Source organism: Pseudochaenichthys georgianus, chromosome 5 (genome assembly GCF_902827115.2).
Source record: "Pseudochaenichthys georgianus chromosome 5, fPseGeo1.2, whole genome shotgun sequence".
In the NCBI taxonomy this organism is placed as follows: Eukaryota; Metazoa; Chordata; class Actinopteri; order Perciformes; family Channichthyidae; genus Pseudochaenichthys; species Pseudochaenichthys georgianus.
The window spans coordinates 3984989-3999295 of record NC_047507.1 but is presented as its reverse complement, the minus strand read 5'-3'; the positions used below and the strand labels follow the sequence as shown (position 1 = coordinate 3999295).

The window sequence follows — 14307 nt, the reverse complement described above, 5'->3', positions numbered from 1 at the left end:
AAATCGTGCAGCCCTATATGCCAACCATGACTAATTCATTACCTCAGTGTCATTGAAGGGAAAGACAATCATAGTAATGGTGTCAATCGGGCAATTCAAACATATGTGTTTAGCTGATCACAATATATGATAAAATCATGATTGCACACACGTTTAAAATGCTAGTATTACGTTTGGAGAAATCAAAGCATGGGTGGTAGTTCGATAAAAAAATCCAGGATGAACTGGTGAGAAAGATCTGAGGGTTTTTTACTTCATAATAACATGTTAATTATATGCATGAAATCGGACAGTTTTCGGACACTCTGTATAATATGTGCTACACATGGCATATACTCGCATGGTAGTATTCATACTGCGATTCCCATATGTTTAAAGTTTGCTATACATATGTACATATTTCATTTCATTTCAAACCTTTATTTATACAGATAAATCCCATTGAGATAATTGATCTCTTTTTCAAGGGAGACCTGCTCAAGTAGTTCCACATGAAACATAAAAACATAAACAGAACAACAAAAGGACATCATACAGCATCATTTACATAGTTATCCACATAAACAGGTACCAACAGCTTCCTGGGATTCCCCTATGTACACATCCTTTACTCAAGTAGAAGTACATAAACTTGTGTTTAAAAATACTCTGGTAAAAGTAGAAATACTGACTAAACTTCTTTACTCAAGTCAAAGTAAAGAGGCTTTGAAGTGTACTTGAGTAAAAAGTACCCATAGCTAGCAGCTGTTTTAAAGAGTACCTGACCTCCCTTTATATCAATAGAACAATAATGTCATTGTTAGCTAATGAATGTTTCCATGCTGAACAACGGCAACATGACAACGTTTCCATTGGTCCCTCTTCTTTAGAGAAGACCAGGAAGTGATGGATACACGGATCGTGTTCCAACCAATAGGCACGCAGTGACTCTGAAGAATAATGATCACGCACCAAACACACATTCAGACTAAAGGAACCAGCTGTTTGGGAAATGAGAGAAGTAGAAAGTACAGGTATTTGGGTTCAACATGTAAGAAGTAGAAAGTACAGGTATTTGAGTTCAACATGTAAGAAGTAGAAAGTACAGGTATTTGTGTTCAACATGTAAGAAGTAGAAAGTTCAGGTATTTGTGTTCAAAATGTAAGAAGTAGAAAGTACAGGTATTTGAGTTCAAAGTGTAAGAAGTAGAAAGTACAGGTATTTGTGTTCAACATGTAAGAAGTAGAAAGTTCAGGTATTTGTGTTCAAAATGTAAGAAGTAGAAAGTACAGGTATTTGAGTTCAACATGTAAGAAGTAGAAAGTACAGGTATTTGAGTTCAACATGTAAGAAGTAGAAAGTACAGGTATTTGTGTTCAACATGTAAGAAGTAGAAAGTACAGGTATTTGGGTTCAACATGTAAGAAGTAGAAAGTACAGGTATTTGAGTTCAACATGTAAGAAGTAGAAAGTACAGGTATTTGTGTTCAACATGTAAGAAGTATAAAGTACAGGTATTTGGGTTCAACATGTAAGAAGTAGAAAGTACAGGTATTTGAGTTCAAAGTGTAAGAAGTAGAAAGTACAGGTAGTTGTGTTCAACATGTGAGAAGTAGAAAGTACAGGTATTTGAGTTCAACATGTGAGAAGTAGAAAGTACAGATGTTTGAGTTCAACATGTAAGAAGTAGAAAGTACAGGTATTTGAGTTAAAAATGTAAGAAGTAGAAAGTTCAGGTATTTGTGTTCAAAATGTAAGAAGTAGAAAGTTCAGTTATTTGAGTTCAACATGTAAGAAGTAGAAAGTACAGGTATTTGTTTTCAACATGTAAGAAATATAAAGTACAGGTATTTGAGTTCAACATGTAAGAAGTAGAAAGTACAGGTATTTGTGTTCAACATGTAAGAAGTAGAAAGTACAGGTATTTGAGTTCAACATGTGAGAAGTAGAAAGTACAGGTATTTGTGTTCAACATGTAAGAAGTAGAAAGTACAGGTATTTGAGTTCAACATGTGAGAAGTAGAAAGTACAGGTATTTGTGTTCAACATGTAAGAAGTAGAAAGTACAGGTATTTGAGTTCAACATGTGAGAAGTAGAAAGTACAGGTATTTGGGTTCAACATGTAAGAAGTAGAAAGTACAGGTATTTGGGTTCAACATGTAAGAAGTAGAAAGTACAGGTATTTGGGTTCAACATGTAAGAAGTAGAAAGTACAGGTATTTGAGTTCAACATGTGAGAAGTAGAAAGTACAGGTATTTGTGTTCAACATGTAAGAAGTAGAAAGTACAGATATTTGGGTTCAACGTGTAAGAAGTAGAAAGTACAGGTATTTGGGTTCAAGATGTAAGAAGTAGAAAGTACAGGTATTTGTGTTCAACGTGTAAGAAGTAGAAAGTACAGGTATTTGTGTTCAACGTGTAAGAAGTAGAAAGTACAGGTATTTGAGTTCAACATGTAAGAAGTAGAAAGTACAGGTATTTGAGTTCAACATGTAAGAAGTAGAAAGTACAGGTATTTGTGTTCAACATGTAAGAAGTAGAAAGTACAGGTATTTGTGTTCAACGTGTAAGAAGTAGAAAGTACAGGTATTTGAGTTCAACATGTAAGAAGTAGAAAGTTCAGGTATTTGTGTTCAAAATGTAAGAAGTAGAAAGTACAGGTATTTGAGTTCAACATGTAAGAAGTAGAAAGTACAGGTATTTGAGTTCAACATGTAAGAAGTAGAAAGTACAGGTATTTGAGTTCAACATGTAAGAAGTAGAAAGTTCAGGTATTTGTGTTCAACATGTAAGAAGTAGAAAGTACAGGTATTTGGGTTCAACATGTAAGAAGTAGAAAGTACAGGTATTTGAGTTCAAAGTGTAAGAAGTAGAAAGTACAGGTAGTTGTGTTCAACATGTGAGAAGTAGAAAGTACAGGTATTTGAGTTAAAAATGTAAGAAGTAGAAAGTACAGGTATTTGAGTTCAACATGTAAGAAGTAGAAAGTACAGGTATTTGAGTTCAAAGTGTAAGAAGTAGAAAGTACAGGTATTTGTGTTCAACATGTAAGAAGTAGAAAGTACAGGTATTTGAGTTCAACATGTAAGAAGTAGAAAGTACAGGTATTTGGGTTATAAATGTAAGAAGTAAAAAGTCGTCAGAAAAATAAGTAGTGGAGTAAAGTACTGATACCAGAAAAATGTACTTAATCACAGTAACGAAGTATTTGTACTTGACTACTTCCCACCTCTGAATGTTTGCAACACCTACAGTAAGATCGTTTGGTGGGATTCGTAGACCCCCCTCTGCAGTGATGTACCTGAACGCGTTCAATGAACGATCGTTCATGAACGCGTTCATATTTTGGGCGAACGTGAACTGAACGTACTGTATTTCCGCTAGATGAACGTAATTGAGAACGCGTTCATTCTCAGCGCTGTATAACGGCGTTCAAAAGTGCGTTCATTCTCAGCACTGTATTATAACGGCGTTCAAAAGTGTGCCAGATTTCATATGCCTTTCAGCCGAAAACCCAGTTAAAACACACCGTAAACAGGCTTCAAAATGCCTGTGACGCGTACGCGCCTGTCACCCCTGGCTGTCGCACTAAAATATAAATATACTAAATATATCAGACTCCTCACAACAAACAATGTGGAACCGCGGAACCGGCGAGCATTGAATGAATGAATTAGTATGGACGAAGCCGAGAGCAGCTGCAGCAGCACTCGCTCAGAGTGAGACTCTACGGCAGGGGTGGGGAACCTCCGGCCTCTGTCCGTATACGGCCCGCGAGACAATTTGGTACGGCCCTCGAGGTAATTTATAAACACACGCAAAGAATAAAAAAATGAAAGAAATCTAGACCGCAAAAAAATTAAACAAGCTAGTGCCTGTTTTTCCTGGCCAAGGTCAGGGTCCTTGAACACAACACGAGCCTAACGTGTCATCACGTGGTATATGTCTCGACTGACAGGGGTGCAGTTCTGACGGAGAGCACCAGAACGCCACTCCAGCACTTCAGAAATTGCAGTACCGATAAGTCCATACACATGCCGCAGTTTCTGCGTGTCTGTGTCTTTAGTTGAAAGCCCAGTGGCGATCTGTTCATCTGTCATACAGTCAATAACTGTGTTGTTATCATTAGCATCTGGTTAGCTAGCTATGCTAACGAATATAAGAAGCGTTGTCTACAACCAGGGAGGTAAAGGCACATCTTTATATGATCATTATAGTTATAAAAAAAACAAGAGAATAAAGTAAACAGGTATAAAATACTATATGACAGTTATTAATAAAGAAGAATACAGTTTCAAAGGGGAGTGATTTGTCAAATATCCATAAATTAAAAGAAAATCTGCTGACAGTTGTGTTTGGGTGTTGAGAGATGTGTCCATAGATCTCCTAATGTTGCTCTCATAGTGCAAACAATCTTGCCAGGGGAGCATGCCCCCCGGACCCCCCTAGAGGAGGTTAGGTCCCCCCCACTTAAATCATGTTCACATGGATAGGAAACTAAATACATTTGCACACATCTTGTGTCCATATCTTTCTGTTTTGGTGGTCACGCCACACCCTGCACGTGCATGCATACGCGAGTCATGGTGAGATATCTGGATTAAGAGGTTGCTTTTTCTTTGCACAGAATGAAATGAATGGGCTGTGATTTTAGTTTTTTTAAGCAGAGGTCAATAACTTGTACGGCCCTCTGAGGATATTGTAAACATTTAAATGGCCCATTAACATCGTACAGGAAACAAATAATAGTTCGCAGCAACGTATTGAAAAAAGAACTATGAACTATAAATTAGTTCATTTTTGAAACCATGAACTTTAGTTCAACATTTTGAATTATGAACTATGAACTGAACTAGTTCATTTTAAAATGTGTGAACTGTGAACTGAACTAGTTCATGTAGAGAGTGAACTTTCCCAACACTGCCCCTCTGTATATCGTGCGCTACACAGAGCATAAGCTCACATGCTAGTATTCTCTCTGCTGCTGCTATCATATTGCGAGCACTATCTGTTCTCACAGTGCGGACCTTGTCCGCTATGACCCAGTCCTGTGCGCCTTTGAGGAACTGGCTAGCACATGCTTCAGCAACATGCCTTTCCTCCGGTTTCAGCACACATAAAGCGAATGCCTTTTGTATAGATCAGATTGCCGTTACACGGAGGTAGCTATAGCTTCTACTGATGTGAAGTCAGTGCAACACATGTGGCGTGTGCTATGTCCTTCCCTTTCTTTGCCTATTCACGGCCATGCAATCTCATATAATAATTGTGATGAAATGAATGGTGGAAATTGGGGTGAAACTTTTAAGCGTTAAGGTTTCCAGCACTAAAAGTATGTTTGCTTTTTTAATGAGTATCAACACGGCTGTGGTGATTCATGAATACCACAGCGACACATTCCAGTCTTGTCCTTTATCCAGAGGTTTTTTTTATATGCACAACAGCAATATTATTATCCACCAGAGCTGCCTCCCCCGAGAGAGAATGAGAGGCTGTGTAGACACAGAGAGGGTCCCAGGGGGGTTTATACTATAGGCCTGTTTTTGTGCAGGCTGTTAGCACTACAACAAGATGAAACTCATCGAGATGTAAGGGCTCAGAACCGTCTATGAATTCTCCAAGTAGTTTATTCCACACACATCAGCGTGTTGCATGTCCACTGAAGAGCTGTGTTTCGCTTTCTTTTTCTCATTACTTTCAACGGGAGAGCGTTCTGTGACAGCGCTGAGATTGTTCCTGCTGCTCACATTGTGTTGGAAGTTGAAAAAGCATTTCTTGTGAAAAGACGGCTTTACTTGAAAAAGTTTTCAGCAGCAGAAGCCACAGCTACTGTTTTCATGTAGATGTTTCATTGTTTTGTTTAGCTCGAGTTACACATTCAAAATACAACTTTTTGCAATAACACTGACACTCATTTGCATTTCTCTCTCAGGTGTGATGGGTGAATACGAGCCCAAGATTGAGGTTCAGTTTCCAGAGCTTGTTCATGTTGCCAAAGGATCCACTGTAAAGCTGGAGTGCTTCGCTCTGGGAAAGTAAGCCCACTCTTATTCAGACTCACTCAAAGCAAAAATATTACCATGGGATATGTATTTCATGTGTGTCACTGCGTTGGTGCAACCCTCGAGTGTTTCAAGTAAGGCTGTGCATCTGTTAGAAAGCACATGTTGGTGTGTACACATATTCAGAGACATCTTCAGGTTTCGGAAGACGGTGTTCTGAAGCGTAGAATTATGAACAACTGGAGTAAGCCCCTAAACTTAAACAATATGTTGAAGCTGCCGAGTATAAAGTATTTATGGTGCAATAGGCAAGGCTAGGCAAGGCTAGGCAAGGCTAGGCAAGGCTAGGCAAGGCTAGGCAAGGCTAGGCAAGGCTAGGCAAGGCTAGGCAAGGCAAGGCAAGGCTAGGCAAGGCTAGGCTAGGCAAGGCAAGGCAAGGTCCTTAAAGACCAAAGTAAATCCATAAACCCCCTAAATCTTGCAAATTAAGGGACACATGAGAAATCCAAACAGTGCTTTGAGTTCTTAGTAGTTGTATGTAAAGATAATGACATTTTCTTTCTCGCAGTTCAGGAATGTTGGCAATCAAACAATTTCACACATTCTGATTACAAATATTTGGGGTTTATGTACTGCATTTTGAATTGTTGTTGTATATTTTCTGTGGTAAAGTAACGTGCACTATAATAATATATATATATATATATATATATATATATATATATATATAATAGCTTCATTTTGTTTTTTGTTTTACATGTTCTGGAATGTTTGAGTGTCTCATAATTTAACTAATACATATGAGCTATTTTCACTATTAAACGCCTTTATTTTGCATTAATTGTGCATTTTTAAAGTTTTTCATATGTCTACATTTGAGGGTATGTGATACATATTTGTTTAGTTGGTTTCTCATAATCAGCTCTTTTTACAATTATTTCGTCACGTGTATGTGATGCATTCAGATTGGGGATGTTTGGTGCGTTGTAGTCTTCACATGATTTATAAAACCAATATCTATCCATCTTTTCAAACCGGATTATTCAGGTCTCTTGATCTGGAGGATCTGCACTTGTTTAAAAAGGTGTCCACCCTTAAGAAGGACTCATTCACACAATCTGAAGCAGTTTAACGTCTCCATGTCTCTTCACACAGCCCGGTACCGTCTATCACCTGGAAAAGAGTGGACGGTGTCCCCTTCCCCAGGAAAGTGGACATGAGGAAAGCCAGCGGCGTCCTGGAGATCCCGTATTTCCAGCAGGAGGACGCGGGCACGTACGAGTGCGTGGCGGAGAACTCCAGGGGGATGAACACGGTGAAAGGGAAGCTCTCTTTCTATGGTAGGTGATCCTGACAGCCATGAATATTTGACCAGCGTGCGCCACATCTGTCAGAGCGGCTCACACTAAAAGCCAGCAGCAGCCCACACTACCCGCCTTAGAAAACAAAGCGTTCACAAAGAGAGAGGCTCGTTTTAACGGCACATCAAAATGATTAAAGGCTGTCAGCCATGATGCCTTTAATATTTTGATCCAGATTAAAGGTGCGGATGAGGCTCAGCCCTTGGATACGACCTTGTTGGTGAGCCTTGTATTGGGTTCCACCAGAAGGCATCGTGATTGACATCCAATTTGACTGGAGATCAAAGCCGGTGCATGCACTATACGCCAGCCAGTGGCACATATGTCAGGGACGTAATCTGTGCAGAAGCATCTGGATAACCAGGAAGTGGGTTGGGACGTGTGTTGCTGACAGACCCGTATGTACACCTGTTGGGTTTACATTGTAGAAGTGGTAATATCTACTGCCACTAAACTCTAAAAACGGAAAATGTCCCATCGGAAAAAATTAAATTGAGCCAAATATATAGGTTTCAAATATTTCCTAATATATTTAGACCAGGGAAATGTATTCCCATTAAACACGAAATAATGGAATACATAGGAAAAAGAAAACAAGTTGAAAAACATATTATTATTATTATTTCCTTATTTTTTTTTAATTAATAAGAACATATAATGGAACAATGTTATTCCCTGTAAGGGGTCACAGGTCGAAAATGTGTGGCAAACTAAACATAACCAAAACAAATGGTACGTCTTATAAAACTGGTACCAAGACTTGATATTGTTTTTCGAGATAAAAAGTAGTTAAGCATAAGATTCATATTGTAATAATAACACTAAAGATGGAAACTTGTATTGAGTCCCATTTCATCTTTATAAGTATTCAATGTTTGCAATCCTCCATGTAGCTACTGTTCTTTCAGAATCAGAAGCAGAAGCAGGTTTATTGCCAGGTAGGTTCACACCTGCTAGGAATTTGACTTGAGGTCAGACATACAATAAAAATATAAAAAACAAGAAATCTAATATATATATATATATATATGCAGGGGTGCACATAACTGGTACGCAGGTACCCATGCGCATGCGCGGCAGCAATCTGAAATGCGTACCGTCACTTGTGTCACAAAGCGCATTTGCGTACCGACGTACTTGTGAAGCTTTTCCAGAAGGCGGTTCGATCACCGGACGACAGAGTCGGTCTCCGTGTGCACAGACAGGCTGCTGTTAACGTCGGTCTGTACAACGGAACTGTGCCAAAACTACGCCAACCGGCTGCGGAGGGAGACTCCCCTCTTCACTGGAGAACTGCTCTCAGCTGATCACAACGTGCACGCTCTGTGGTCACAAAGTACTCCACTAGCCCCCCCCCCCGATACAGAGGGCTTCATCAAATAGCTTTGAGTGGAGCCAGAAGTTGGAGTACCAAACACTGACTCCAGCTACTCATCTGAGTACCTCACTGAGAAAGTTATGTGCACCCCTGTATATATATATATATATCTCTCTCTTTAGCTGTTAGCTTAGCCTGGCATCTTCCCACAATCACCGGTGTCATGCTCATGAATACACGGATAAAGCAGAGCCACCACATTTATATATTCATAATATGTGAACCAGGACTCATCTGTTAACTCGCTCTTTAGACAATCTATGGATTCCCCCCCCCTCACCCCCACCTGAACCACTCTCTGATTTCTTCCTTCTCTCCTTCAAGTCCTGCTGTGTAAAGCCGTCAACATAAATAACTCATTTGGCGCATTAAACCATTTGTGATGATTTACAGCAGCCTGAAAGCAGAGCACGCTGTGAAGCACTAAGGCTTCATTTGTCCCTTTGTGCCGCGGCCCCTCGCTCATTTATGATGTGCTTTGAGTCTCTCCCTCCTCTGCCTCTCCGCCTCCTGTCTGCCGCCGGCTGCAGCCAGGTGATACAAATCAGTCATCTTATTTTGAACCCCCTTTGAATTAAGCCTTTGTGACATGCGTCAGCCGTGTAAGCCAATGGCGGATCGATAAGGGGTATCTGTTGTGCATCGGCGCAAATATAGTGAGGCTTTGTGAGACAGGAAGAGATGAAGGTGTTGCTCCACGGAGGCACTTTGGTCACTCTGAAGCATCCTCACTCTCATGATGTGTCCCAGAGCAGTAGGCCTCTTGAGATTGTCCTGGAAATGAAGAAGCTGCATATTAAAACGTAAGGTTATAAATCAAATGGATGTTCACTACCACTTAGATATAAAAAAGTCCAACCATTAAAAAAAACAATGTCCTCTGTGTTTTATTTTATAAACTAAATTATATATCTAACATCTTAATCTTCATATTTTAAATATGTATTAATACATTTTTATGTATAACAGTGCCACTTATTAACCATATTACAATACACAGGAAACACATGTTTATATCTAAAATTAGCAATTTTAGTTTTTATATTTATCTCTTTTTAATTTATGTATTTATTTATTTTTGTTTACCTTGTTTTATGTTTCCTGTGTAAAATATTAAAGAGTTTTTTTTAAATACGATCAAAATATAAATATATATATAATTTGCTCAATTTAGACGCTTACTCAACTATCAAGACCTCTTGTAGATAAGTATATCAAATAAAATGAAATGATAGTTTTAGTTGGTAACTTGTTTTTTTTACATTAACCTTGTTTCCTGTTTCCTGTGTATTGCAATAAGGTCAATACGTTGCACCGTTTACTCAAATATGGCAGCATCTTCAAAGTTCATAAAATAACCTAGTTTAAACAAGTTTAAGTTTTTTAAGAGCATTTATTTTTAATGATGGTTGGATTTTTCGGTACCGCTTTACAATAAGACTGCCCTTACAGAGGGTTTACGAATAGTTTGGAATTCATTTATTAATTCTGTTTTGAAGACTTTTTAAATCATTAATAAGCTTTTATAAGACACTGGAACACACCGCAAAGACTTCAGCCGACGGACACTTTGCAATAACTCTCCTTGCCAGCAGGTGGCGGTAGTGTGTATTCGTCATTCAAAAGAGGCAACAACCGGAAGACAGACTGTGTGATACACCGAGAGAAGAAGAACAGACTGCGTGATATAAACAAACAACAAATAGCGTGTGCGTTCCATGTTCACTCTACAGCGAGAAGCTCACGGGGCTTTCCCGAACCTGAGTCGAGAGCTGGAGTTAAATGAAACCTCAGATGTGCCTTCTTACTCGTTTGTTTGGGTCCCTCACTTCCGTTTCGCTTCTCATGCACTGATTCGCTAAGCTGAACAGCCAATCAGAGTGATTTCTTTGACCGACAGCCTTTGGCCGACTGCCTACCGATTCATTCGACATGAATCGGTGGGTTTTCGGCCAACAAGGTGTCGGCACGGCCGAAAATACACGACGGTGCGGGACACACCAATCTGAGTACGGCAACAGGACGCTCATCGTCGGCCTGACATCCATCAACGGCCAAAACGGCTTGGTGTGTCCAGGGCTTTATATTGGCTACTTAGCTTACTTCATCTCCTTCATCAGCCAGCATCCTTGGTATCTGTTGCTCACTGAGTTGATTCTCGCTAAGTAGCCAATATAAGGCTTAGTCATCTTGCCAAACAGTGAGCCTGTGTTGATGCATGAAAACTATGTTAGAACTGGTTTATAAATGGTTCTTAATGATTAATAAAGTGTTTACAACCTAATTATGAACCCGAATCCTTTATAAGGGTAGTCTTATTGTAAAGTGGTACCGCTTTTTCAGTTAGAAATGAATTGGCGATATATATGATGACTTGTCCCGTCTTAAATCTGCAGAATAATTTCTCTTTGGTTTGGGGTATTGTTACACACAGTCTCTCTTCATAATCATGGAGTTGTATTTAAAGAAAATGTGTCTCTAAAAGAAGAAATAGGCGTCTGCAAGAAAGTAAATGTGACAGGTCAGTTTTCCCTGTTTGTATTCACATCCCTGCAGACGCTGCATTATCCCAGTGATTCCACTGATAGGGCAACATGCCCATCTTCCCTTTGGGCTTTACCCACTTGATGTTTCTGATTGTGTGTGTGTGTGTGTGTGTGTGTGTGTGTGTGTGTGTGTGTGTGTGTGTGTGTGTGTGTGTGTGTGTGTGTGTGTGTGTGTGTGTGTGTGTGTGTGTGTGTGTGTGTGTGTGTGTGTGTGTGTGTGTGTGTGTGTGTGTGTGTGTGTGTGTGTGTGTGTGTGTGTGTGTGTGTGTGTGTGTGTGTGTGTGTGTGTGTGTGTGTGTGTGTGTGTGTGTGTGTGTGTGTGTGTGTGTGTGTGTGTGTGTGTGTGTGTGCGGAGATGGGCTGCCAGCTCTCATTTGGTAGGTGTTGACTGAGAGTGGATACGTGCGCGGCGGGTGAGGCATGGAGTGAGTGACCCTGTCAGCGGGGATAAAACACCCACAAACGACAACAATGGAGCGAGGGTGCAGTGGGTGGGGCGGCTGGCCCCTGACTCTGATGGGGGGTTGCGCTGGGATGAATGGATGTGATGCTAAATGACTTGTGATGGAGGAGTCTTATAGAGAGACTTTGAACCATCCCTTCCTCAAGGCTCAGATACCTCAAAGACGTCTAGGGCCAGTAGGAAAGCTGAACATGGTTTTAAATGGATATCAATGGGAATAAATGTAATTATTCCCTTGCATTTTATGAAGTTATATAGATACTACATAAGATACAAACAAATTAATACAAGATTATTGACCAAGGCATGATTAGTATTGTAGCCTTTGTTTATAACTCAAGCTTTGTCAAACTCGAAATGTTTCTATAATTTTCATAGTAATTAATTTTATTCCAAATATTCATTTTACAAGCGATTTATTTTAGTTGCTGAAGTTTTTACATATCAACCAATTCTTTGTTATTGGTCTATTGCTAGGAATCTTATTGATCATGCCTTGTATTTATTTTCATCTATGACAACAAGTGGGTTTTTATTTACAAGAAGAAGAAGATTCAACGTATTGTTATTACGTAGTACAGGTTCTATGCAACGAAACGGTTTCTCTGCATTCGACCCATCCTAGGAGCAGTGGGCTCTCATTTTGTACGGCGCCCGGTGAGCAGTGAAATACCACAAATATTATATAAATCGTTTAGTTATATTTCCCACGAGCCCTTCTGGCTGTAGATGACCAGAACATAATAAAGACAAAGCTGCCATTTATGTTACATCCCAACTCCTCAATTACGATTTAAGGATATATTGTATACCAGGTTATGATGCCAGTTTTAAACACGTCGTAATGTTGTGGCAATAAAACGGTTAGATTCAGTGAATGATAATGATCCAGAAGTCCATGTTCTATGTTATTGACGTTACACACTTAAATAGAAACTATTTGTCACAATAGACTGCGGTTTCTAATAGAAAATAAAAAGAGGGATTCTTGGTGACCAATAGATCCAACCCTACGTACTTCCGTGGACCTTGACTACAAACGATGTTGTGAAGCTCCGAAATCAAACAATGAAATTCCCTTGACATGTGATGGACAATGCATTGTTGTGAGAATATCACTTCTAAGAAACCAGGTAGCAGGAAGAACAACAAAGCTCCAGCTATCTGTCAAAGGAAACCGTAACCCTGTTACTGTTAGCACTAAATGCTAATGACCGACCGTGGGCCGATTTCCATGCTGCCGAGCGGATCTTAGAGGGCTGCACATGATCCACGGATACATCTCTGATACCGGAAAGACTTTGATGTTGAATCTGTGCAGGACATAAATAGACACAACCGATCTCGGCTTCTCTTACCACACAACCACACACTAATACTGTATTGTGGTTTACGCACAGAGATAATGCCACGATACATTTGGAGTTATTGAATGTCCTGCCGTGTTCTCCTGCTATACTCAAAGGCAATATACTATATAGCAAAAGCCAATTAGAGCGGGATGTGTACTGTTGCTGAGAAGCCTCCACAAAGGTCAGTCCTTGAGAGTGGCATTAGGTGAGATGGGCGGAATGGAAAAATACGGTCAGCCATTACTCTTGTCCTGCCACTGGCCTTGTGTGATATAAGGTGATGGCAGTGTGACCTACACATCATCCTGAATGTACAGAGCATCGCACACGGAGCTTTACTTATCTGGTTTATTTACCACTTTCTGTTTTGCGTAATCATTAACCAACCTTGAGCTCATGACATAGCAAATAATCAATCGTCCTCCTGTATAATTATGCCATCATTTACTCTGTATTGCATGGAGGAGATTTTAACGGCAGCAGTAGCCATCCATATGGATATAGTTGCGTTTTTTTGCGTTGTAAACATTTAAAGGAGATCTTTGGTGATATCACACCTTAAAGAGGACATACTATGGTCGTTTTCAGGTTCATATTCGTATGTAGTGTCTCTACTGTGACATGTCCACGGGCTTTAATGTTCAAAACGCTACTTATTTGCGTCTTTTCACCCTCTGTCTGAAACCAGAGCCCAGTCTGCTCTGATTGGTCAGCTGGTTGACTACAGGAAAGTATACACCCCAAAAAGCATAATGGGGACCTCCCTAAGCAGTTGACCAATCACAACAGAGCTGGTCAGCTAACCAATTAGAGCAGACTGGGCTCTGGTTTCAGACAGAGGGTGAACAGAGGGTCTGAGTATGATACAAATAAAGACCTTTTTCAACTTTAAAGCATGTAAACACGTCACAGTAGAGGCACAACATACGTATATGAACCTGAACATGTAAGGTTCATGTTGAGAATAAGTAGAAGTAAAAAGCATTCATGTATTTATAAGACATACAGCATCGATGAGTAGTGCCCTAAGTCCTACTGCAAGGCTGCACACCGCCCCAAAAAGTTAAAAAATAATCACAGCCTTTTTTTTCCATTTTTTTTCCATTGTATGTTTATCTTCAAGGCTCTGTTGTTTAAGTTATATCGATAAGCATTTTTTTTTTGCGGGTGGAGGGAGGGAGGGGGGAGTGTAGTGAGTGTACTGTGGCACTGTGATATTACAAT

The 14307-nt window shown here is 39.8% G+C and overlaps 1 protein-coding gene across 1 annotated transcript in view; it reads left to right on the top strand.

Annotated features, from left to right (window-relative positions):
• Positions 1-14307, top strand: part of LOC117446119 (contactin-4-like) — a 218558-nt gene that overhangs the window by 140267 nt on the left and 63984 nt on the right. Inside the window, exons 7-8 of the mRNA XM_034082121.2 lie at positions 5914-6016; positions 7139-7323. Coding sequence (XP_033938012.1) covers positions 5914-6016; positions 7139-7323 — 288 coding nt within the window. The remainder of the gene's footprint in view (positions 1-5913; positions 6017-7138; positions 7324-14307) is intronic.